We start from the raw sequence: 25,153 nt of genomic DNA, 5'->3' as shown, positions 1-25,153 counted from the left end.
ACAAAATCATAAACATCCTGAAGGCATTATTTGTTCATTTTGCATTTTCATACATTATGTGATCATTCATCTAACTTTCTAACATGGTGTAAAGTCACAAACCTACCAACAAATCCCGGTCATTAGCTTGTAACGTTCGGTATTCTTCTCTGCAGTCACGAAGCTTCTTCATAGCATCCTTAAGTTGCTCCCTGGTGGTGGACAACTGGTGACCAAGAGATTTGAACTACAACATAACACAGATCTTAATTACAATGGGATTGTATAGTTCTGGAAACACAATTGCATTAAATAAGCATATGAGTGTATTGCTCCCCTTATTGCCCCCAATTGCAGCTGCTCACATTCGCCAGATGGCGGAGCCAGCTGCCTCCAAACGCAGCATCATAAGGCTCGAGCAGCTCTCTGCTGCTATCCGCCCAGGCCCATGACTGCACTCTCTACGGCTTGCCGACCCCTGCCAGCACTCTCAACAAGCACTTACATGCCCCTGAACCATGACGTGGATGGCCATTGTCGTTCACCACCACCAATTAACCGAGCCAGGCTCGCTCAACCAAGCCCGTCAACCCTGATTGTCCCTGGGAACAAGACCCACTTACTAAAGCTCCTGACTCATGTTCCATCCAAAAAATGGCTGGCTTTACCACAGCACCCTCCTTGCATGCTCCCAGTCCACAGAGCCAGCCCTCTCAAGTGGTGGGATTGCAAGCCGCCCGTCATGCATCCTTGGCCTGTTGTGGGCAATAGCAGCTCCGGGAGAAAGAGCGGCTCATAGCCCTCCCCAACATCGCACAGCCTAGCAAACATGCCAATAGCTCACTCTTCCCTCCCTATAGCTCCTCCACACCCATGACCGGCACCACAGCCCATCTACTGGCATTTGCAACAAAGAATAGAAGGCTGGGATATAGAACATGCCAACCTAGCTCCTTTTACAGACCTGCCCCTACCAGCAGGAGAAATAGGTGATTAGGCACCAGAACCCACCCCTTCGCCTCTCACAGGCACCCAGTAGTGAACTCGACTACTGCCCTCAGGCCTAGGATAAAGTGTATACACGTAGACCTAGACGACCCCGACAAGACCCAGCACCCTCTGCTCAGCACACCACCTAGGATCAGTGCCTTGTGCATCACCAGTGCCCGTCATCCCATACTAAATGAAAGCCTTTCAGCAGCTACACCCATCCCCAATAAACCCTGCTCTAGGCCTTCCAAGCGACCCCAAAAACACATCACCAACCCTCCCTGTTCCTACACTTTAGGAGGCTCACCGCCCTCCTCAATGCTGCCCTTATAAATGCCAGATCTATACCTGCACATGCCCTCCACATCCATGATCTCATCACTGCCCAAAACCTTGACCTACTGGCCGTTACAGAAACTTGGTTACATCAAGCATCCGGTCCAGCCCTATCCTTGGCTTTACCCGACGGCTTCTCGGTCCTCAGAACAGATAGACCTGAGGCTAGAGGAGGGGGGGGGTTGCCCTTATCTTTAGGGACTCCTTACACACAAGGCCTATTGCCTCACCTAGGATGGGCAACCTTGAACTGTTCTCTGTCAGGCTCTCAGCCTCATCATCCAACTTCCGCACTATCCATACCATGTACCATCCACCTGACCCTATTGGAACCTTCGAAGAAGACCTATTACAATTTATTGGAGCCCTCTACCAGAGCTATCATACTACGAGATTTAAACCTGGGACTTAATGACCCGTCTGACCATCACGCCACTTCACTGGCCAACTCCCTCTCAGATTAGGTGTTCAAACATTGTATCAATTCACCCACCCATAATAAAGGTAGGATCCTGGATTGGGTGGCTGGCCTTAACAGTCAGATTATCGTCACAAACAACACTCCCTGCCCATGGTCTGATCATCATATACTCTCATTTACCCTCTCCCCATCCAAATCACACCAGCGTGCACCCCAGGCCCTCCCCTCTACCTGGAGACGCAGTGCCCGAAAAATAAGTAAAGAAACCTTATACTCACACTTCACACCACTCCTGCAAGTGAACATTGCCTCCATTGATCCTCGTGAACTTGCAGACATTTATGCTCACACGCTAACCGAGGCGGTGAATGCAGTTTCCCCTGTGGCCCCATGGAAAGCCAAGCCAGTTGCCCACATCAACGCCTGGTTCACTCCCAACCTTGCATGCCCTTCAAACCAAGAAACGATAAGCAGAAGCTGGGGGGAAAAAGGCAACCACTAACACGCCAAAAACTGTTCTGAACAACATTGCTAGAGAATACAAGCTAGCCATTATTGCAGCCAAAGCGACAACCTATAATGCCAGAATCCTGAAGGCTAGCTCTAACTCGCAAGACGTATTCTCAAAGAATTGGAAATGCCAACTGCCCCCCATCAACCATCTTAAAAGATTAGTCGTGGTGTACGAGCATTCAAACTGCCATGATATCTAAACTACACTCCCTTCAAGAGAAAATACTGCTAAAACAAGATCTCATTAAAGGAAAGGCACCTGTAGACACACCAACTATTGTACCCCATTTCAACAGCCCGCCCTCCACCACCTGTCAATTCAGAGAAATCTCAGAAAGAGAACCTGGAAACATTATTAAAATATTAAAAGACTCAAACCGTCCAAATGAGGATATCTGCCCAGCAACCATTCTATGACAAGACAGGAGGCTCGCATTATGCTTATTCTTTCTTTAATACTGCCAATTCAGCATTTTAAAAGTTCAACTTTAACTTTCTGTTTTTAGTTTTTCTTACATAACCTTAGGAAAACAAATGCAAAAGTTACAAATTCCTTATCAGAACAAATTCCACAAAAGTTCTGTGAACCACCACTCCCATGATCCTGAGGCCTTTGTAGTCCTGACCTCCTCTTTCCAACCAATCTGGGCATTGGTCGTGGTATAAACTCCCCGCCCCCCCCCCGGTCCATTCCACTTTCTTTTTGCTGCCTCAGAAGATAAGTGCTTACCATTTAGTTTGATCGTATTGTGGCATTATTGAGCAATTTTACTCTAGTCTTGAAGCGAGATGTAGATAATAGGATTGTAATAAGAATACTTATTGTGTGATACAGCTTTAGTATCTTTGCGCGCGTCTATGAGAAAAGTATTCAATGCGAGTTAGTCACGTTAAACGCGCTTACCTTTTTCAATTGCGGGTGTTCCCGAGACAGCGCAACGGTGTGGAGAGGCAGGGGGGAGCCGCGAGCAAAGCCACTCGTCTCAGGCAGCCACCCCGTTCTCCATGTGTGATTGTCAGCGAGGTCTGCGCCGCTGAATGGAGAGGGCACTAGGACCCTGCGGAGCGGAGACCTGCCTACGCACGTAGGCCTGCAGGCAGTTCGAGACGCTGCGTATAAGAGTTTTAAGACCCAGCAGACCAATAGCCTTCCCTCAAGACTTCCCAGAATTCCATTGGCTCTCCAACGCTCGTTTTCGTCGCGGAAGACAGGGAAACAGAGCGGAGAGTCGTGCAGTTAAGTTTCTGGACATTTTCAAAAATAAAATAAAAATTTCACTCAGTTTTTGCCGCGATTCACGTGGTGTAATCCGTACGGAAGCAAGCTAGGAAAGCTCAGAGTGTGGTAATCCTAACTCTGATTCAGAGCCTTATTCATAGCTGACCCCAAGAAGTTAGCTCTGCTAACATAGTACAATGGCTCACTCTTCACACCCCAGAGGCTCCCATTCCACCACTCCTGAATGGAGTTAGCAGGAGTGGGAAGAAGACCATGCATGGCAGGATGACGATTTGTCTCTCAGCTTTAAGAGAGTGCTGGGTGATTCTTTCACACAGGCAGTCTCGCAAGCGGTGCAACCTTTGGCGCAAAGGTTGGAGATGCTAGAAGCAAGGATGGCTGAACAACGAGAACAGTTAGCAGCCAGAAAAAGACGGGCAGATAGCCCTGGGGAAGGGACGTCAGCTGGACACCCTAAAAAAAGGGTTGACAAAAAGGGGTGTAAGAAAGCCAGAGAGAGCCTAGACTCTTTGACCCCCGCGGGCACAGATGAAAGGGACAACGCTGTTCCCCAGAGTCAGAGCGACCCTGTCGCCAGATTAAAGGAAGCTTTTCTAGCTAAAATGGCTGTTTGTCATGATAGACCCCCTGCCCTAGGGGTGGATAATTGAAGGGATTATGAAGAAGGCTATGACCCCGATGATGAAGGTTGCGAAGAGGATGATATGGCTGACCCCATAGCACGAAGTGCCCACGAAGATGAAGACAACATTGTAGATATGTTCGACCCAGAGGCTATTAGGCACCCTAAATCATCTGAATGGGTGCCCTCGCCCAGGGTGGCATTGTATATATCACAGCACATCAGAAAACCACTGGACTGTCATGATGCCTGCCTCCAAGGAGCCAAACCAGGCCCGGCACCCTCAGAGACAGACACCATGCATTCAAGGGAAGTCCCAGCAGCCCCAGATGGGGGCTCTTTGGGCTCAGTCCTGGCGCCGTTGGCGTCAGGCTCATAGGGGACATCAGTCCTGGCGCCATCGGCTCATACAGAAGTAGGTTGGGAGTAGTGCTTGGTGTAAACTTACCTGTGCAGACCATGCTGCAACTTTCAAGACTGGAAGGAAATATTTTTCTAGGGACTACTTGATCTCTAGGGTGTGACCGGTGGAGGAATACATATTTCTGGGGGAAGAATACATACCTGGAACTACTTGAAAGGCTATTTAAGCCACACCCAAGCAGCAGACCACGCTTCGCGTTGTTCTGCACTTAGCAGCTGGACGCTCACTGTGCCTGTTCCTGCCTTGGTCCTCCATCACGCCTGCCAGCATCCTGCAAACACCTAAAGAAGAAAAGGGAAGAGAACAGGTGAAAACAAGAACCTTACCTGATACATCTGCACTCCGGATTCTGCACGCCGACGATCCTGCAAAGAAGGCAAACATTTTAAACGCGCATCGCGTCGCGCGCAGCCCGCTGCATTTCACTCACCTGCACGTGGCGTTTTCGAGCCCTGCGACGTCCATCCGGAGCTCCCACCGCCATCCAGCACCTATTGGAAGGAAGGAGAAAGAGAGGTGAGAAGGGAAACACGAATCTAAGTAGAACTTACCTGTGGTTCAATTCCCTCTCCGCCTTCGGGTTTGTGCCATACCTTCGGCATCTCAGCACCCCGGCCCCTAAGGGGAAAAGAAACAGACATTGTATTAGTGAGAGCATGTGAGAACATTAGCAATACGCTCACTCAAGACTTACCCATTTGCAAGAGAGACACAGCAGCTCTTTTCGGGTCTGCGCCTTACCTCCGGCATTGCCGTACCCCGGCCCCTATGGGGAAAAAGACATTGGACATTAAAGGAGATACTTAAAACTGCAAAGGAATCTCTCATCGGAATTCTTACCAGAATTTGGCTTCATCCAAATCGCCTGCAGCCCGGAATCTTCTCCAGCACCTGTGAAAGAAAAGAACAGATGAGTGAATATAAACCCAAACTTGCCATAAACATTTGCGGTACGACGGGAATGGACAAACTAGTTTAATCTCATCAATCCAGTGAAGTAACTGGAATCACAACGCGCCCCTGCATCAGAAGCAGGATGGAGAGCTCGTTATTTTGGTCCCCAAGGTGAGTCTTCGCAGGGAATCCCAAAACGGTTTCACGGAGGGAGAGAAGGGAAGTGGGAGGTCGGAACATCACCCGCAAACTGTTAACCCTTCCTTTTCACACACAGTGGGATATTCCTCCGAGCCAGAAAAGCCAGGTTGGGGAATCCAGTCCAGTCCATCTTCCGGGTCTTACGCATCTCTGCAGAAGAGGTCACAGCAGTCCCAGCCACGCCCGCGCCTCCGTGGGAGCCAGGTGAGCGTTACATGGACAGAGAGGTTCGATCCCGCATGCGATCGGAATTCCCAAGACCGGAGCTGCCGGGAAGATTAGCTGATACACCGCACTTGGACCCAAAGATGGTCATCTTCGTTACCAAATCCGCGCAAGACATTAGGAAAGGTGTCAATCGCGCTTGGAGAGGTTGTCAAGACAAGCTCCTGGATTTGGCAGGACCGCATGCAAAAATTATGGATTTGGTAGAGAAGTCAAAAGACACTGGTATACCGGTGGATGTCCAAGCATTAGGTAACTGGGCCCAGAGGGCGGTGTGCCTATTAGGCAATGCCAACTGCGCACTATCATCGGAAAGGAGAAGAGGAGTTCTCTTAAAGATTGATAAAAAACTTAGCAACCTGGCCACATACGATGCCGGTGAGGGCGCCAAAGGTCTTCTTTTTGGGGAAGCCTTTGCAAAGGAAATGTCCCAGTTTGTGGGCTCATACACGGCCCTCGAAAGAGCTCAGAGTTCTATAAGGAAAATTTTCCCAGGGCGTGTTTTTGCCAGGACCGGACGTTTCAGAGGTTGCTTGTCCGGTTGTTGCAACTATCAGCGAAGGCCTCAAGGCCCACGCGCCCAGTATTGGGAGGGGCGCCAACAAGACACCTTCTTCCCGGCCAGAGGACGACATCCGAGAGGTCGCAGAGGGAGAGGCTCCTTCCGCCAACCCAGTGCAGCAGGCAGTGAGTACATCGAATATTCCCATCGGAGGAAGAACTCTCCTCTTTCTGAAGCAGTGGCAAGCTTTATCAAGCGATGCTTGGGTTTTACAAACAGTAGCGGGGCTGCAGGTAGATTTCACAGACACCCCCGTACAAGACAGAGAGCCTTTTCCCATTTATATGGCTCAAAAGGAGCAAGCGCTTTTGCACAGCGAATTAATAAGTTTAGCGAACAAGAAAGCGATAGAGCGAGAGAGCATAGTAGATCAAGGATTTCTCAGCAACATGTTTTTAGTATGCAGGGGGGAGAAGATTCGTCCCGTCATAAACCTGAAAGATCTGAACAGCTGGTTAGAGTACAATCATTTCAAAATGGAGGGCATTCACCTCCTTCGAGACCTATTGCGTTCAGGAGATTGTCTAGCGCGTCTAGACCTCAAGGACGCTTATCTAACGATTCCGATAGCAGCAGCATTTCAGAAGTATCTGAGATTCCGGTAGGGGGAGAAGATCTGGCGCTTCACATGTCTTCCATTCGGACTAGCGTCAGCCCCATGGGCCTTCACGAAAGTGATGAAACCGGTAGCCGCAGCTATCAGGGAGAGAGGAGTGCGGATGATCATCTATCTAGATGATATCCCAGTGATGGGATCCAACAAAGAAACTCTCACGAGAGATGTACAGTGGATTTTCAAATTCCTATCCTCTCTAGGGTTCTTAGTGAATTTAGAGAAATCGCAATTAGCGCCAGTTCAGAGACTGGAATTTTTAGGCTTCACCATATATACAGTGAGGGCGATCTTGGAGCTCCCGAGCCACAAAGTAAGAGCGATAAAGAAAGAACTCAGGGCAGTGATAGCAAAACAATCTATTTCTCTTCGAAATCTTGCCAGGGTAGTGGGGCTGCTAGCAGCATCCATTCAAGGCATTTTCCCGGGTCCGTTGCATTATCAGGCATTATAGAGGTTAAAAATAAAGCACCTCCGCGGAGGCTTGAAATACCATCAAATAGTGGATTTAGATCAGGAAGCCAGAGCAGAACTTCAATGGTGGCTAGAGAATATGGAAGCCTGGAACGGACGAGCGATTTTCGGAGACGTGCCAGAGCTGACCATAGAGTCAGATGCGAGCAGGTCAGGCTGGGGAGCCAGGTGCGCACAGATTCAGATAGGGGGGAAATGGTCAGAGGAGGAGTTGAGTCTCCACATAAATTGCCTCGAGCATCTAGCAGGCTCCTTCGCAGTTCGAGCGTTTACGAGGGACAGAGTGAGATGTTGCATACTACTCAAGATGGACAACATCTCAGCAGTCCGCTACATCAACAAGCTAGGAGGCACGAGATCCAAGATGCTAGCGGAATTAGCGAAGGATTTCTTGCATTATTGCCTACAGAACAACATTGCAGTAACCGCAGAATATCTTCCAGGGAGTCAGAACAGTATAGCAGACTGGAATTCTCGATATCTTGTAGACTCCAGCGATTGGAAGCTACACCCCTTGATTTTCAGGTGCCTACAAGAGATATGGGGACCCCTAGAGATAGATCTATTTGCCTCCAGGCTGAATACGCAGACTCCGCAGTACTACAGCTGGAGGATAGACCCGGGTGCAGCAGGTACAGACGCCTTCCTGCAGCCATGGAGCGGAGCAGTCCATTACGCCTTTCCCCCATTTGTGATGATCACGAGAGTTCTAGCCAAAGTCTGCAGAGACAAGGCAGAACTGGTAATAATGTTGCCTTGCTGGAGAGCACAGGCCTGGTTTCCAGTAGCAATGGAACTTTCTACGGATTTTCTGAGGATAGTTCCGAACATGCAGGACCTTCAACTCGATCCGACCGGTCGAACCCAACCGCTAATAGAAGCGGGATCCTTACAGCTCATAGCATGCAGGGTTTCAGGAAGAAATGGAACTTGCCAGGGATTTCGCAACTCGCTGCAGACTGTATCCGAGATTCCTGGGCGCCTTCCACCGTTAGGAGCTATAACACAGCTTGGAACTGTTGGGCACGATGGTGTTCGGAACACAGTTTGGATCCTGTTTCAGCTCCTTTAGTACACATCCTCAATTTCTTAGCTTCAAGGTTTCAGGATGGCTGTGCCTATAGAACTATAGGAGTGTACATATCAGCAATTTCAGCGGGACATAACAAGGTGGAAAGTAGGCCAGCAGGAGAACATCCGGCTGTATTGCGCCTCCTCAAGGGCATGAAATTGCTAAGGCCTCCAGAACCCAAATATGCGGTTCTTTGGGACGTTAGAGACATGTTTCAGTTATTCCGGAGATGGCCGGAAAATGACGCTTTTTTCCCGATCACAATTATCAGGCAAATTAGCTATGCTTCTGTGCCTTGTAGCCTGCCGGAGGGTATAAGATGTTAAAGCATTAGAGATTGATAGGAAGATATTTTATCCAGAAGGAGTAGCTTTCACTATCGTTAAAAGGACTAAGACTGATTCCAGAGTGATTTCCTACCCGCATTTTACAGGAAATAAAAAGCTACGTGTAGCGCAATGCATTAAAGATTATGAAGCAGCATCCGCGCAGATTAGACCACGCAGCGTAACACAATTGCTTATAGCGCGTAGAAAGCCCCATCATGCGGTAGCTACAGCAGCTATTGCGTGCGTGGTGGGTGAGAGAAGTAATGCAATGGGCAGGAATAGACTTATCCTTATTTGGTGCACATTCAGCTAGAGGGGCGATGGCTTCTAGAGCATTCGCAACAGGAGTGTCATTGCAAGATATTATGAAGTCAGCTGATTGGTCCTCTGAGTCTACCTTTAAGACGTTTTATTTCAAAACTGTATCTGATATACCGAATAGAGTGATAGCAAGCTTTGAACAAGCAAAATGCGAGCCTCCTGTCTTGTCATAGAATAAAGATTGCTCACGCTAATAGCTCAGGAAAGTCTTCATTCTATTAAAGACAAGGAGGCGAGCATTATATCCCACCCGAATTAATGAAAAGAATGATTAAATGTGATAATATTGTGTAACATTTGAATGCATGCCCGCCCTCATGTGAATGTTTCTATTCTCGTAGGAGATGACCAGAAGACGTCGTCAGCACATTGGTCAGTGAGCAGCTCTTATACTAGCAAGTTGTCCCCGTTGGACCGTTTGGTTATGCCAGCTATGGAGCAAGACAGTTCTTTTGGCACGAGTTGGACAGTTCAATAGTTATATGGATTTAGTCTCTGATGGCAAAGAAAGAGGAATGGACCTAGGGGGGGAGAGAGTTTATACCCCAACCTATGCCCGGATTGGTGGGAAAGAGGAGGTCAGGACTACAAAGGCCTCAGGATCATGGGAGTGGTGGTTCACAGAACTTTAGTGGAATTTGTTCTGATAAGGAACTTGTAACTTTTGCATTTGTTTTCCTAAGGTTATGTAAGAAAAACTAAAAACAGAAAGTTAAAGTTGAACTTTTAAAATGCTGAATTGGCAGTATTAACGAAAGAATAAGCATAATGCTTGCCTCCTTGTCTTTAATAGAATGAAGACTTTCCTGAGCTATTAGCATGGGAAATCTTTATTATCAAGGATTGTGCAGACACTCGAGCGTCATTCATTGCCAGCTTTATCAATGCATCATTCTCTTCCAACTTGGTACCTACTAGTCTAAAAGAAGCATGTGTCCTCCCCCTTCTGAAAAATCCCAGCTAGACCCTTGTGCCCCCAACAACTACCGCCCGTTTAACACTGTACCATTCCTACTAAAAATCTGGGACAGGGCAGCCTACAACCAAATTCAACCATTCCATGAAATCCAACCACATCTTGGGCAAGTGCCAATCAGGCTTCAGACCGGGACACTGAACCTAGTCAGTACTGTTAAACTTAAAAAATCAGATGGACAGTTTCGGAGACAAAGGAAAGTCAGCTCTCCTCCTTCTCCTCGACCTATCAGCCGCCTTTGACCTGGTACACCATAAAACCCTGTGCCACCACCTCTATGCCGTCGTATACTTCTCCCAAGAAGCTATGTCCTGGGTTGCTTCCTTTGTTGAGGATAGATTCATGACAGTTTTCTCTGACTCAGATAATGCCCCTGTGGCACGAATCCTTTGTGGCGTCCCGCAAGGGTCCTGTGTCTCCCACGCCCTCTGTACTATCTTCACTAAACCCCTCTTTTACCTCCTGGATGGGATCGGCATAGCCCACACCAACTAAGCTGATTACACCCACATTCTCCTCCCCCTGTCAGGATCCTATGAAGTTGACTCTTTGACCATCAACAAAATCTACTCAACTATTCAAACTTGGATGGCAGAGAACCATCTTTGCCTAAAAAACAACAAGACAGAGATCTTAGTGGTAGGATCACCAACAATGCTAAAGAAACTCTCCCCCTATACTCTTTGTTCATGACCGATGACATCAAAATCCCAACCGCAGCATCTGTGAAAACATTAGGAATCCACTTAGATGCCACTCTCTCCTTCACTAAACAAGTTAATGCAATCGCATCCTCAGCAGCATACACGGCCAAACTACTAAACGCAGCCAGACAATTCTTGACACCGTCCAGCTTCCTTACCATAGCTCTTCAATAACCGGAGCAAGACTTGACTATTGCAATGCCCTCTTTGCAGGCACATCTAAAAGAAATATCTGCAAACTGTAGGTAATACTAAACAATGTGCTCTACGCGACACTCAACATCTCCAAGAGAGATCACATTTCCGCTGCTAGAAAGGGGGCACATTGGCAGTCTATCCAGGAAAGGATCAATTTCAAAAGCCTCACCATCACTCACAAATGCCTTTTGAACACAGCTCCCGAATACCTGGCCCAGAAAATCATCAGATCTAACCAAACTAGGCCAGCAAAGTCTACCCACTTATACCTCATCGCACAGCCATAGTTCAAGCATACCAGAGGAGGAGGTGCCAGTTTCCCGGTCTTAGCTGCATCTCACTGGAACTCTCACCCGCCCACGCTTAGAGCAGAAAATTCTTACTGGGCGTTCAGGAAAGCACTCAAAACCTGGCTGTTTACCTAACAGCCGCCTGGTTGAACTCAGTCATTGGCTACCAAGAGACTGCTTGCTGCCCCACAATTTGGCTGTCTTTTGTTTTGCTGTCTGATTTTTCCCCACAGATATGTACCATGTAACCGGTTCAAAACATCACCTTAATGCCTCTGGGGTTAGGGGCTTTACAAATGCAAATAAATTAAAAATACAATGAGTATACATATGTGTGTGTATGCTGAAATATTTTATCAAGATCTGGAGTACATTACCTACAAAATGAAGTATTCTTAATATTACAGCTTAGTGAATAAAGTCCAGGGCTAGTGTCTGCAAACTAGAACTTGTACAGGAGTAAAAATGCAAAGAAAGAACCTCTGGGGTAGGGGGCTTTAATGGCCATTAGAGACACTAGATCTATAGTCCTGAGAAACCGAGGGCCTTAACACAGGTTCCCGTGCCATTACAATGTGACAGAATGCCCCCACTGTAGGGGTCACAGCATCATGTTTTACAGGGTGCCAATATACTTACTTTGAATGTGTGTTGCACTATTCTGAAAAGTACATATAAGGTTAAGTTACTCACCTGTGAATTGGTTGTGCCTCTACCCCAAAAGTAATGCTGTTGGTTTCTCTTTATTATTCCTGTCAGGATAATTGTATGGGTGTCCCCCAACTGGGTCTTTCTTCCCCTGACTTGCTGTTAGTCTGTCCAGAATAAGTCTGCATTAGGTTTTACCTACCTATAATAACTTTGAGTCATTCATAGAGTGTAACACTGGGTTTTGGTTTCCCTGTTCTGTTTTGCACAGACACAAAAACAGTCTTAGGTTTATACCTGCCCCAAGTTGCTGATAGCTCCTTGAAAAAGTATATCGGTTTTACTTACCTTGAGTTGGCTGTGTGTCATCAAAACATACGTTAGATAAGTTACTGCTTATCTCAATCTGTGTTTCACTGATGACAAAATCATCTGTAATTGAATACTACATCCTTAGGTTTTACTCACCTAGTATAACTGTGTGTTATCACAAAAGTAGTTATATGTTTTTACTGTACCTAGAATAAGTGTTCCACTATTCACAAAACGTATATTGTCCAGTTGACTTATTATGCGATTTCTTGCTGAGCATCACCGTGCAACTGTTAGGGTCTACTACCCTGGTTTTACTGGGTGTAATCTGAAAGTAACCATTGGTTTTACTGCCCAAGAATAGGTGACTCCTAAATTGATTGTGTTTAAAAAGGTTTGACATACCTAGAACTACTCTAAGGTGTTCCAAATAAGGTTATATGCTTTGGTCTGTGTACCTTCAAGCTTTGTGTTGTGTTTCTTTATAATGTGTTTATGACTTTGACCAGTACTTACCCCAAGACTTAACTTGGCCTAATTGTATTTAAAAGAAACTTTTATTTTTTATAATACTTCTGGTTGTCAGTGTTTCTATTGATTCATTTGTGTGTTATAGATTCTTTGTACCTGTCTACAGCCCTCTCTCCCTCCTAAGATAAGCCTGGCTGCTCTGTCTACGTTACCATGAACTCAGGTGGTACAGCCTTATACTAAGAGTGGAGTCTTGTACTGTTTCAGTTGAATGGTTTTGATGAAGTTTCGTAGAACTTCAGAAAAACTTTCCTAACACCCTAAAATGCAAAACAATACAATGGGTCACCGCTGCATAACCCATGATGCCTCTGCTTCCTTCTCCTCACTCTCTCCATCCGGCATCCTCCAATTCCTGCCCCTACAGCCTCAAACATCTCGGTGTCTCGCTCATGCCCGCTGGTCCTTGTGAAGACTCCAGGCGTGAGCATGACACTGCTCTGCTCTCAAACCTCAGGCACAACATCACATCATCCCAGAGCCTAGATGCCATGCACACACCATTCACTTCATTACCCCACACTCATACATCTTCACACAACACATCCCTCCTATCACCCACTCACCCCCACCTTCTCTCTTAGGCCTTCATCCCTTACTCACACATACATTTCCAGCCACACAACACACACATCACACACACAACACAACTCCTTCCCTTTACACACTCATTCACCTTGACAACATTGTCAATTGACCACTACTGGTACTGCCTCACGCACCTTTAATGTATTCTTTCATTGTATGACACTTGCCCATCCTGCAATCTCACCACACAACACAGATCTTCTGTGCAAAATATACTTTTTGAATATTTCAAAGCTCCTTTGCATACCACTCGAAGCAAAATAACCTTTACCTCACTTCCAGGTGGAAATAATCTTTTCCAACCTGAATTAAGTTTTTCAAAACAAAACATTCTCTGGCCTTCATCTTACTTGTCACTTTCCTCCCTGCAAACATTCCTACATCAGTTGTAATTACTTCAGTCTTGCCCATATATGGGGCGCACAACTTGGTGTTGGGCTTTCTGCCGCACACCACCTCAAATGATTACCTCTTGGTATTTGAATGTGGTACTAACTCATATTGATTTACTCTTGCTAACATGCCTCTATACAGTCTCCTCCCGCACCCACTTCGAGGTCTACCACATCCATCAAGGTCCTATTAAATCTCTCCATGCAACCATTACCTTGCGAATCATACAATGAGGTGACAGCATGCTGTTTAGGAAATCTACCATTTCTTTCTAGAAACAAACCATGGGCCATAGTCTGATATCAGGTGTTTGTACTATCCCTAAAGAAAATTCTCCATGAATTGAACTATTTCTCTGGTCAACACAAACTGCTCCAGCCCCACCTGAGACCAAATGGAATATGTATCTACTAACACAATTAAAACATATTCTCAAACCCCTCTGAAATGGAAAGGCCCTAACAAAACTACTGCAAGTTCCTCTCAATGCGCTGTGACCTGCATCTGTGGTGAGTATGTGATTACCACTTCGTCACTACACGAGCATTTCATACACTTTTACACTTTGCTCTCGATGCCACCATTCATTCCTGGCTACTAGAACTTTTCCTTCACCACTGTATTGGTCTGGCCAATCCCCAAGTGACCCTCATGGGCCATTCCAATGACCTCTCTCCTCATGCCTTCTGAAACCACCAATCTGTGTCCCCTTTAAATTGTATCCTGAATGACACTCAGCTCATCTTTAATCCGTTTGTACAATCTGTACTCCGCTCCTAACTCCACTTATCAACTTGTCCAACTTTTCAATATGAACTCTCTTACTCTTGCATACATTTCAATCTCCCCACAACAGTGCACATACTTTTCTTCCTCCGCACAGCTCTCCACCAAAACACTTCTCACATTGTCCCCATTGTCTCATCCTCAATATCTCCCTCAACTTCATCAATAGGTCTTGTCAAATTCCATGAAAGACCATCCTTCACTACATTCTCTTTGCCACATATGTTCAACCACAAAGTGATGTTCCTGCAATGCCATGATCCACCAAATCATTTTCCTGGATACTCCTTCTGCACCCATCCTATTGAAGTTCACCAACAACAGCTTGTGATAAATTCTCATCTTAAAGGCCCTTTCCCCAGGTACATTTTGAATTTACTAGCTGTTCCCGACGTAGCATATGCAGTTCTGGCATTACCTAAAGGTCAATATCGGTTGGTATTTCATAGGTTCACTTCTGTCCCCTTATTAAATATCAGAATTACTGCCGATCGCTTCCAGGAAGGTAGGTCCCTGTGACTTATTAATGGTCATTGAAAAGGCTAAATATATAGGAAAATGTCTTCTTTTGAATTTGAAAGGCATATGTGTATCAGATGGAATGAGAGGTATGTGCAGTATAAGAACAGTATCTAAGTTTAATCCATTGATTACACAGGCCTATATGATGTGTTTTTGTAGACGCGTAATTGTCAACCTTGCTCCATTGCAGAGTCCCCGTGATGATATGATATGATAGTTTATTTATATAGCGCCTATACACAATGTGTTTCAAAGCGCTTCAAGGCAAGGAAGGGAACAAGGGAAAATACAACGACATTCTTACAGGCTATGAACAGTAAGGATGTGAAATTAACTATTGTACTCGGCCTGACGACATTTCAGATAGTGCAAGTGCTAAGACATAGATAAGGAAGGGAGGGGGAGAGTGGGAAGGAAATTGAAACAGACAGGCGACTACTGTACTAGGCCTGACAACATTTCTGGTAGAGGTGGAGGAAAACAAAAGGTGAGGGAGAGGGGTGCAGAAAGGGAGGGGCGGAACAAAACAAGTGACTATTGTACTAGGCCTGACAACATTTCAGATAGTGCTGGAGGGAGGGGGGGCAACAGTAAGGGGATAGGGAAGCGACAGACGAGGTTGCTATCATAGTAGGTCCAGGGACAATTCTGATAGAGTAAGTGCATAGAAGAAAGTAAGGGGAGGAGGGGAGGAGATAGGAAAAGGGAGAGGGGAGGGGAGGAGAGAACAGAGAGTAAGCAGTCAAAAAGAGTGGAGAAGCAAGAGAGGAGAGCGAATACAATTGCAGAAGTCAGTAGTAACACATAATGTTACAAGCCAGGATACAAGATGAAGATGGAACAGTATGATTCAGGGCCACCATGAGTACAAGATGCAAAGGAAGTCCAGCATGAGAGTTGAGAAAGGGTGACGCACCGTGAATCAGTGAAGTCCATAAAAGTAAAATCCAGCATTGGCCACGAGACGGTGATGGTGAAACCGGAATGTATCTGGACAGACTCCTGTGTGCAGGAAGGTGGGGGTGCACAAGGGAACAACACGCGGAGACCAGAGAGGGTGGGGATGGCCTGTTGGGACAGACGGTGTAAACACATGTTGGTGCATGCTTATCTGCTGTCTTAGCAGGGGGTCGAACCCTGGATCCTCCTGGTCTGAACAGGACCAAACAGCAATAGCCCTTTTCTTTGACTGCCCTTCACTTTGGACGCCCGGGCAAGAGACGCCCTTCATCTAAGAGTTAAGAGCAGGAAGGAAGAGGCAGGGCTAAGAAGGTAGGCGGGGATTAGGCCAGGTGACCTAGATCCACTTACACCTGCTGCCCAGCTGCAAAGGAAAAGAGGCTGGAGGGCTCCTTAATTAGGGAAAAGAGCGGCAAGCAGGAAGGCACCAGGTGGGCGGGGCTTGCTAAGTGGTGAAAAGGAGTGGCAAGCAGGAAGGCACCAGGTGGGTGGGGCTTAGGCCAGGTGACCTAGATCCACTTACACCTGCTCCCCAGCTGCAAAGGAAAAGAGGCTGGAGGGCTCCTTAAGTAGGGAAAAGAGCGGCAAGCAGAAAGGCACCAGGTGGGCGGGGCTTGCTAAGTGGTGAAAAGGAGTGGCAAGCAGGAAGGCACCAGGTGGGTGGGGCTTACTAAGTTGTGAAAAGGAGTGGCAACCAGGAAGGCACCAGGTGGGCGGGGCTTAGGCCAGGTGACCTAGACCCACTTACACCTGCTCCCCAGCTGCCCCACATTTGCGTAGAAGCATAATTACAGCACCTACTTTCAGTGTTAGCTCGTGAGGAGGCGTTCATCCTACAGTGTTTCGCTCCTTAGAGACTAAAATGTTAAGCCAGTAATTCACTGTTCATTGATACTGGAACTGCCTTGCCATGTGTGAATAGAAGTGGGGGTGGAAAGAAGTAACTTGAAATTATTCCAAATGTTTGTAATAGTGTAAATTGAAGGTGACCACATAGAACTGTTCTCATTCTGTTTGTTAAAATGATAGCTGTTGTTGAAGTTGAGGGGCACACAGAAGTGCACTTTGCCATTTTGACAGCACAGGACAACCTAACATGAATAAATTACATCAGTTAAGTACGAAAACACACCTAAGCATTATATATATATATATATATATATATATATATATATATATATATATATATATATATATTTAAAAAATACACATGTGTGAAGGAAAGTTGTAGCACTACAAAAAAAAACCAACAACACCATGTGGAAAATAAACCCTGCACACACGACCAAACCGCTTGCTCAAAAAAACGTCTTTTATTGCATTTCAGAAAATCTCGTGCAACCAACACTGCCTAATGGCTTAAAAAGGGCAGACATCATTACCATGCCTCCCTTGCTGACAATCAGGTTTAAAAAGAACACTCACCCCACCAGGGTGGAAACCGCCACGCGTTCCGCTTGATTAACAAGCTTCCTCAGGCTTTTTTCTTCCCAAATACGTGAAAACACATTTCTTTTATAAAACAGGAAAAGGGTCAGCATCGGTGTTAGGGTCCTCCCGTTTGTTTTTAAGTACCCGATCATGTGATCGCGAAAGACTGTAGTAGTCAACTCACAAGTTTGCGGCCATCTTTAAAGATGTTCAAAGTGACTAAATTTCGATTAGCGCTAATTCTATATTTGCAAATGCTATGATGGAAAATTAATAGAAAAGCGCGGGAGAAGGCACACACCAGATGCCATACCCTACTTCCTGAACAAACATTAAAAACAATAATGATGTGTTTATGAGCGCAAATGCACAAAAATATCATTAAATGGTTTGGTTTCATCCTACATGATGAAAACCACAAACCATTGCACTCCATGATACAGAGTGTCCTTGACTGAAGCCAGAGAAGAGTGCAGCGCATTCCTATGTTCACTCACGTTATGTCACATGACCTTTCTATACATATAACGTTGCTTGAAAAAAGCTACACACTTAATAGTACACGAGCAACGCAAACTGTAATAGTTTAAAAGGAACTCAACTGATTTAAACTCACATGTGCAAAATACATGCCCACGTATACAGCAAACCGGAAAGTGCATGGTGGATAAATAGCAGCAATGACTCCCCCCTTAAAAGGTGAATACTCTTAATAAAGTGCCAGTGCATCATAATAGAGTCACGACAAGTCACATAAGTATGCATAGTAGCCCAGGTCGGCAAAAATAGAAAAGTGCATGGTGCATAAACAACAGCGATAACTCCCAATTTAGAGAGCAAATATTGCTTAGTAAAGTGCCAGTGGATATTCATAGATTTAAATATATCACATAAGTATACATAATAGCATCCAATAGCTCAAGAGCATGCAGGTGCAACCGTATGTATCCACAAATGTCGTCATATGCAGTTATTATAGAAACACATACATTTCCGGGTCAATGTTTAGTCCCAGGGGCCTCAGTGTGTCAAGTTTACAAATTAATGTGGCTTCTAACTGCCGCAGTTTTAGCTCTCGATTACCCAGTCTTTTATGTACTGGGATATGAGCAAGCCCCACAAATTTCCTAGCATTGACATCACCTTTGTGTTTTTCAATGAAGTGCCCCGTTAGGGGATTAGTGAGGTCCCTGTTTTTGATAGCTCTGTAATGTTGAAGTATACGCAGTTTAAGGGCTCCTATAGTTGATCCAATATAGTGTAACCCGCATTCACATGTGATTGCATAAACTACAAATTTAGTGGTACAGGTAATTTTATGTTTCTGTCTCCATTTCAGCCCATTACAACTTATAAATGTTTTTTTTGAGACAAAATTACACATTTTACAGTTAGCACATTTGCGAAACCCACCAACCTCTTGTGTCATGAAATGACTTTCACTCATGTTAGTATCTGTGATAACCATACTAGGGGATAAAATGGTTTTGAGGGTAGGGGCTTTGCGGTAAGCAACACTGGGACCAGTACCTAGGACTTTAGTAAGGTCTGGATCTGATAAAAGTACCTTCCAGTGTTTTCTCATTATCTTTTTGACATTGTTGGCCTGATGGTTAAAATTAGTGATAAATCTGATATCCTCCTTATTCTCAATTACTTGTTTTTTAAACAGATCAATTCTATTGATTTGTTTAGCTTTATCAAAGCAATCAGCTACAACCTTCCTTTTGTAACCACAATTAACAAATCTTTGGCCTATATGTAGGGCTTCTTGATTATAATTTGATTCTGTACTACAGGCTCTCTTCGCTCTCAAGAATTCTCCATAGGGAATCGAATTCTTGAGTGTTGTGGGGTGATGGCTCCGAGCATGGAGCGTAGAGTTAGAGCTAGTTTATTTACGAAAAAGTTTAGTAATCAGAGTGTTGTTCATAACAGTAAATCTAACATCTAGAAAGACCAATTCCTTTTTATTAATAACAGATGTAAGTTCAAGATTCAAATCGTTCTCATTGAGTATATTGACATAGGAGAGTAATAGATCTTCAGTCCCATCCCATATCAAGAAAAGGTCGTCTATAAAGCGTAGCACACCACTATATGTTTGGTGAACCTTTCTTTTTCTTCAGCCCATGCTATGCATATGCATAATGATATGCTTTTGAACATGTTGCGGTTTTGTCTAGAACACAATTATTTTTTGCACGAGGCCTCCATATATAAGCAAACCCAAGGCACGGCCATGGGGTCCTGCATGGCTCCGACCTACGCCAACTTATATATGGGGTGGTGGGAGTCGCAGATAGCATGGGCTGAAGAAATCCAACTGAGTATAGGAGAGTATGGGCTCTCCTATACTCGGTTGGATTGCACTAATACTGCTCCAAGTCCTGTTTCACTTGCAATAGTGTACAATATTGTATCTTTGCATTCATGAAACTATTCTACATTTGGTGCTGTGGCAATCTCCTTCTTGTTATTGAAAAATAATGCCTTACATTCCTGAGACCATAGAAAGTCTATTCCTTTTCTGGTAAGTTTCGTCATTTCCTGTGTCTTGTCTGTCATATTCCTCACAAATGTGTAGAACTCCACCAACCCCAGGAATTTTTATACCTCCTTCTGTTATTTGGCCTGCACATCTCCTTGATGGCATATACAGCATCTATTTTAGGTAAGATTCCTTCCTTTGTAAGCTCATGTCCTAAATACATCACTGTCTTCTGATTAAATGTACATTTGTCTAAGCTGACTGTCAAACCAGCTTCCCCCAGTGTTTTAATACTGCCATTAACCATTGGTTATGCTCTTGTTTATTACGCCCCCATACCAGCATATGATCTTGGTACGCTGCTACTCCTTGCAGCATTCTCATTAAATTGTACATAATTGTTTGAAATATGCAGGCTGCTGATATCATGCAAATGGCATTCTTCTTCATCTAATAAGTCAAATGGGTTTTGTGAATACTGTCAAATCCATAGACTCCCGATGACATAGTGATCTGAGGTCAATTAACAAAAAGATGTTTGCTCCCTCAATGTCTGTATTTCAGATATTTTAAGAAGTGGGAATTTCTCTGCCACAACCTTTTTGTTCAACCCTCACAAGTCAATGCACAGTCAGATGTCAGCATTGCCTTTCCTCACTACCACTATTGAACTGATCCATTCGTTGGCATCAGACATCTCTAATACCTTCTTGTTCCAGTCTCTCCAATTCTCTCCATACATCATCCCGTAATGCCAGAGGCCTCCCCCTTAACTTAGACACTACCGGGGATACTCCCGCATCAAGCCTGATGCAATGGAAAAATCATTTCAGACATCCTAAGTCCTTCCTGAAGACCTGCAGACACAATCTATTTCTCTGTGGGTGATGCAACTTGAGGTTCTGGTTCTTGAACAGGGAATCTGTATGGCACCATTTGGGTTCAATTATATTTTCAGTTAGAATTGGTCATCCCATGACTGGAGATGATTTCCTTTCTCAACTGCAAAAATCATGGGGTTAACTTTCAGGTTGTTGAATTCTATTTCTGCTTGAAACTCTCCAGTTAGGAGAATAGGTACCTCTCCATTTGCACAAGCTTCCATCCCAGACTCATATAGTGTGCAGTACTTGAATTCATGATTCCAGTTTGTCATACTTACTAACATGAAGTTAAATCGGCTGTCAGTGAGGAATTCTGTGTCCACTCTATTCACCTTGATGTCAGAAACTGGTTCTTTTTTGTGTGATTTCCACCTACATTGTTGACTATGTTTATTACCTCATAATCCAATAGACTCTGACCACTGGAGAATTCCGATACCCCTTGAACTGTCTTGCATCTTCTCTTAACAGCTTTGCAACATTGGATTAGGTAACCTCTCCTTCCACAGCCTCCACATATTATGTTTAAAAAAAAAAGCATTTCTAGTCATCTGCCAGATGTGAACTACTCCCACAACAGTAGCACTGTCTGACTGCTGGGGGCCTGGCCCTCTCTTTCATAATTCACAACCGTTCACCCTTCCTAATGAGATCATCCTTCCCTTCTGTCTTGCCCATCTCATTGTTCAATGTTGATATAGGAAACAGATTACCTGCAGTGCTCTCGCCTCTTTGCTAGGCACCTTTGAGATTGTTGAAGCATGACTCTGTGTGTTCCACATTCTTGGTGATTTCAATAGCCCTGCCCAATGGAGAGCCGTTTTCCTTCTACAACTCTTCTCTAATGTTATGGTTCTCACATTTAATAATTAGTTGATCCCTAATATGCTCTTCAAAGCAGTATCCAAATTCACATTTGATTGCCAGACCCCTCAGCGCTGTCAGAAACTGCTCAATGGATTCACCTCTTTCGCTGTCATCTGTTATTTCAGCGCTCTGAGACCCATGTGTGTGTAGCGCTATATAAGAAATAAATATTATTATTTCTGGTCGCTTTTTGCTAAATGGTATCTAACTAACATTTTGTTTCCCTTGACCAAATAGTGCTTGTGCAGTTTAATTATACGTCTTTCAAACGAGGGTAACACACTCTGTGGTTCATTATCTGTTATTTCAGGTCGTTTTTCAAGCAAATGTTTTTGCTTCATGACCTAAGCAGTAGAAGAGCAGGGGCTCCTTCCTGCATATAGTGTAATTAGGGACATATACTGCTAACAAACACTTCAAGAAATCCTCCATCCAGCCTTGCCATTGGTCACTTGATCAGTAGGTGAAAGCAGCGCTTTACAGAGGACAGAGTTTCTTCCTTCGCATTGCTTTTCTCCTGTCTTTGCTTCTCTTTTCTTTTCTTCCTGTGTGGCCTTGTGGGTCGGTCATGGGCTGGCACCATTCATCACCATTATTCTGATGTGAGGCAGTAACGATACAGGGCTCAGCCGAGGTAGGTTAAAGCATGACCTATTTATTTATTACACAGGTTCTGCCAGCAAGTGAAACCCCTGTTCAGGCCGTAAGTACTCCGCTCCCTTCTCCTCATTCTCTCCCCTTTGGCATTCTATAGCCCCCACCTGCAGCCTCAACCACCTCTGTGTCTCATGCCTGCTGAGCCCCATGAAGCCTACAGGTATGAGCGCAATACCACTCCACTCATTTGAACTCTCAGAACTGCGGGCACAGTGGCCTGCCATCCCAGATCCTTGACACCACGCGTTCATCACTCATTCCAACAGCCCGCACTCACATATTTTCATAACAGACTCCATCCTATCACACACACACACACCACGTGCCTTCTGCCTCATGCCTTCAACCCTTATACACACACACACACACACAGGCACACCAACCATCAGCCACAGTCACACATGCAACAGCTTACTTCCCACATACTGTTGAACTGTGATATCAAAATTAAAGAAAGAAAACAAATGATTATACGCAGCGTAGGTTGATTCACATTTTGAGACATCTTCCTGTTATTGGCAAATACATTTGTAGATTCATTATATAATATATTTCACAATTGTTATTATTATTGAGTATTTATTGAGTGCTGACCTATCTTCAGGAAGCAACTGAACTCTTTCTTAGTCATAGGGGGTGGACACGGTGAGGGAAGCTGAAATGCGGGAGCAATGGGGAGCCAACAATAATGGAGAACTTACTTACCGGTAATGTTTCTCCTGCAGATTCCTCATCAGATAGATATTCATTCCAGCATCAGCTGCTCAGAAACCTTTTCAACTGGGGGTGTGGTTGGACATGACTCGGCTGTCGATTCCTACTGACTCGAACATGCTACTTATCTGCTTCGGACGTGATGCCGGCTGCCATATATAATGATTTACTACATCGATACACCCCTGTATCTCATTTCCTCACCTTTTAACCTCCAAGGTCAGCAGCTTGGGAGGAAGAACCCAAGGATTCGGGATTTCACTGAAAGTCATTGATTGACAGTGTTACCAAAGAAAGGCCTCAAACTGTACCTAATATACAACTATTAAAATCCTCATCCCACAAGAAGAGAATAACCACATGTAGACCCCAGACCACTTTCATAGCGAGGCCAGATGGGAGGTTAATGAGGAAACTGAAAGAGAAGAATCCATAGAAAAGAACATTACCGGTATGTACTTTCTCATTCAATGGATTGGATTCTCCTGCAGATTGCTCATCAGATAGACTCCCAAAGCAGTACAAAGTGTGGAGGTGTGATGAAAGCCCTTAAACAAGGAATCTCTGCAAAAATGCCCTACTGAAACAGGCCTCCCAACCACGTGTTACATCCAGGCAGTAATGCTTGGTGAACATGTGGTGTGCCAACCACATTGCTGCCCTGCAAATTTCCTTTACTGGAACGCTCCTTTGTTAAGCAGATGATGCTGCCATGCCCCTGGTGAAGTGTGCCCTGATGCCTGGTGTCAGATCTTTCCCTGCTCAGTCGTAACACTTTGCAGAGAGTTATCCACAGAGAGCTTGTCTGTTTTGACATAGCCAAACCCTTCCTGGACAGAGAGAAAGTCACAAAGAGTTGGCCATTGCATCTGAATTCCACCGTCCTTGACACATAAAAGCTGGGAGCCCTCTTAGGGTCCAACCTGTGCAGCTTCTCCTCATCTCTGGTAAGATGGGGAAGAGGATAAAACACTGGGAAATTGATGCTTTGAACACGTGGAATTCAGAGAACACTTTAGGCAGGAATCCTGGCAGCACCTTGAGTGAGACTTTCTACTTAAATAACTAGAGGGAAGGTGGCTTACAGTCTAAAGCCTGCACCTCACTTACACGTCTTGCTGACATGACTGCCACGAGGAAGGCAGTTTTCAAGGTAAGTAGCCTAACAGAACAGGAATGCATGTAGTAAAACAGAGCTGCCATCAAAATGTGATAACCAAGTTTAGGTCCCCATTCGGCACTACAAATAGGATAGGCACAACCTATTTTCAAGGTCCTTCAGGAATTGGGTCATAACCGACATCATGAAGAAGGATCCTTGATCCGGAGACCTCTTAAAAACAGACAAAGCCACCAAGTAGCCTTTGACTGTACCAAACTGAAGGCCTGAGGAGGCTAATGACAAAAGGAACTCCACTGAAGTGGAGGGCCAAGCGATAGGATCTATCCTGCGTACCCTGCATCACACTTCAAATCTTCTGCATTTCAGCAGACAGAGATCTGGTAGATGGCCTCTGTGCAGCCAGTAGCACCTTGAGTACCTCTTCTGAGAGGTCCCAGTAATCATATCTCATCCTCTCACAAGCCACGCATGTAGGTTGACGGAATTTGGGTTTGGGTGGAGTCCCGATTCTTCCGACTGGTATTGGAGGTCCAGCTGTTGAGGCAACTGGAAGGGTGGGCAGGCGGCCAATTCTCGGAGTTCTGAGTACCATGTTCTGTTTGCCCAAACCGGGGTGATCAAGATCATCGTGGCTCAAAATCCCCTCAACCTCCTGAAAACCCATGGAATGACAGGTATCGGAAGGAAGGCATAGTGGAGGTTGAAGACCCACTCCACTAGGAATGCGTCCCCTAGTGCGTCTTTTGCTGGGAATTTCCTCAAGCAAAAGTGTCTGCACTTCGAGATGGATCTCATGGAAAACAGAACTACTGGCGGAGGTCCCCACTGAATGAAGATCTCCTCTAAAATTTTCTGGCACACT

The 25,153-nt window shown here is 45.2% G+C and overlaps 1 protein-coding gene across 2 annotated transcripts in view; it reads right to left on the bottom strand.

Moving 5' to 3' along the window:
- The window catches only part of LOC138510562 (cytospin-A-like), a 1,126,527-nt gene that overhangs the window by 900,929 nt on the left and 200,445 nt on the right, over positions 1–25,153 (bottom strand). For both annotated transcript variants that reach the window (XM_069626319.1, XM_069626320.1), the window contains exon 3: positions 107–226. In XM_069626319.1, the coding sequence (XP_069482420.1) occupies positions 107–226 (120 nt within the window). The remainder of the gene's footprint in view (positions 1–106; positions 227–25,153) is intronic.

The sequence above is a fragment of the Ambystoma mexicanum genome, chromosome 6p (assembly GCF_040938575.1).
Source record: "Ambystoma mexicanum isolate Mex_15411 chromosome 6p, UKY_AmexF1_1, whole genome shotgun sequence".
NCBI classification, from domain to species: Eukaryota; Metazoa; Chordata; class Amphibia; order Caudata; family Ambystomatidae; genus Ambystoma; species Ambystoma mexicanum.
This window is presented reverse-complemented; position numbering and strand designations above follow the sequence as displayed.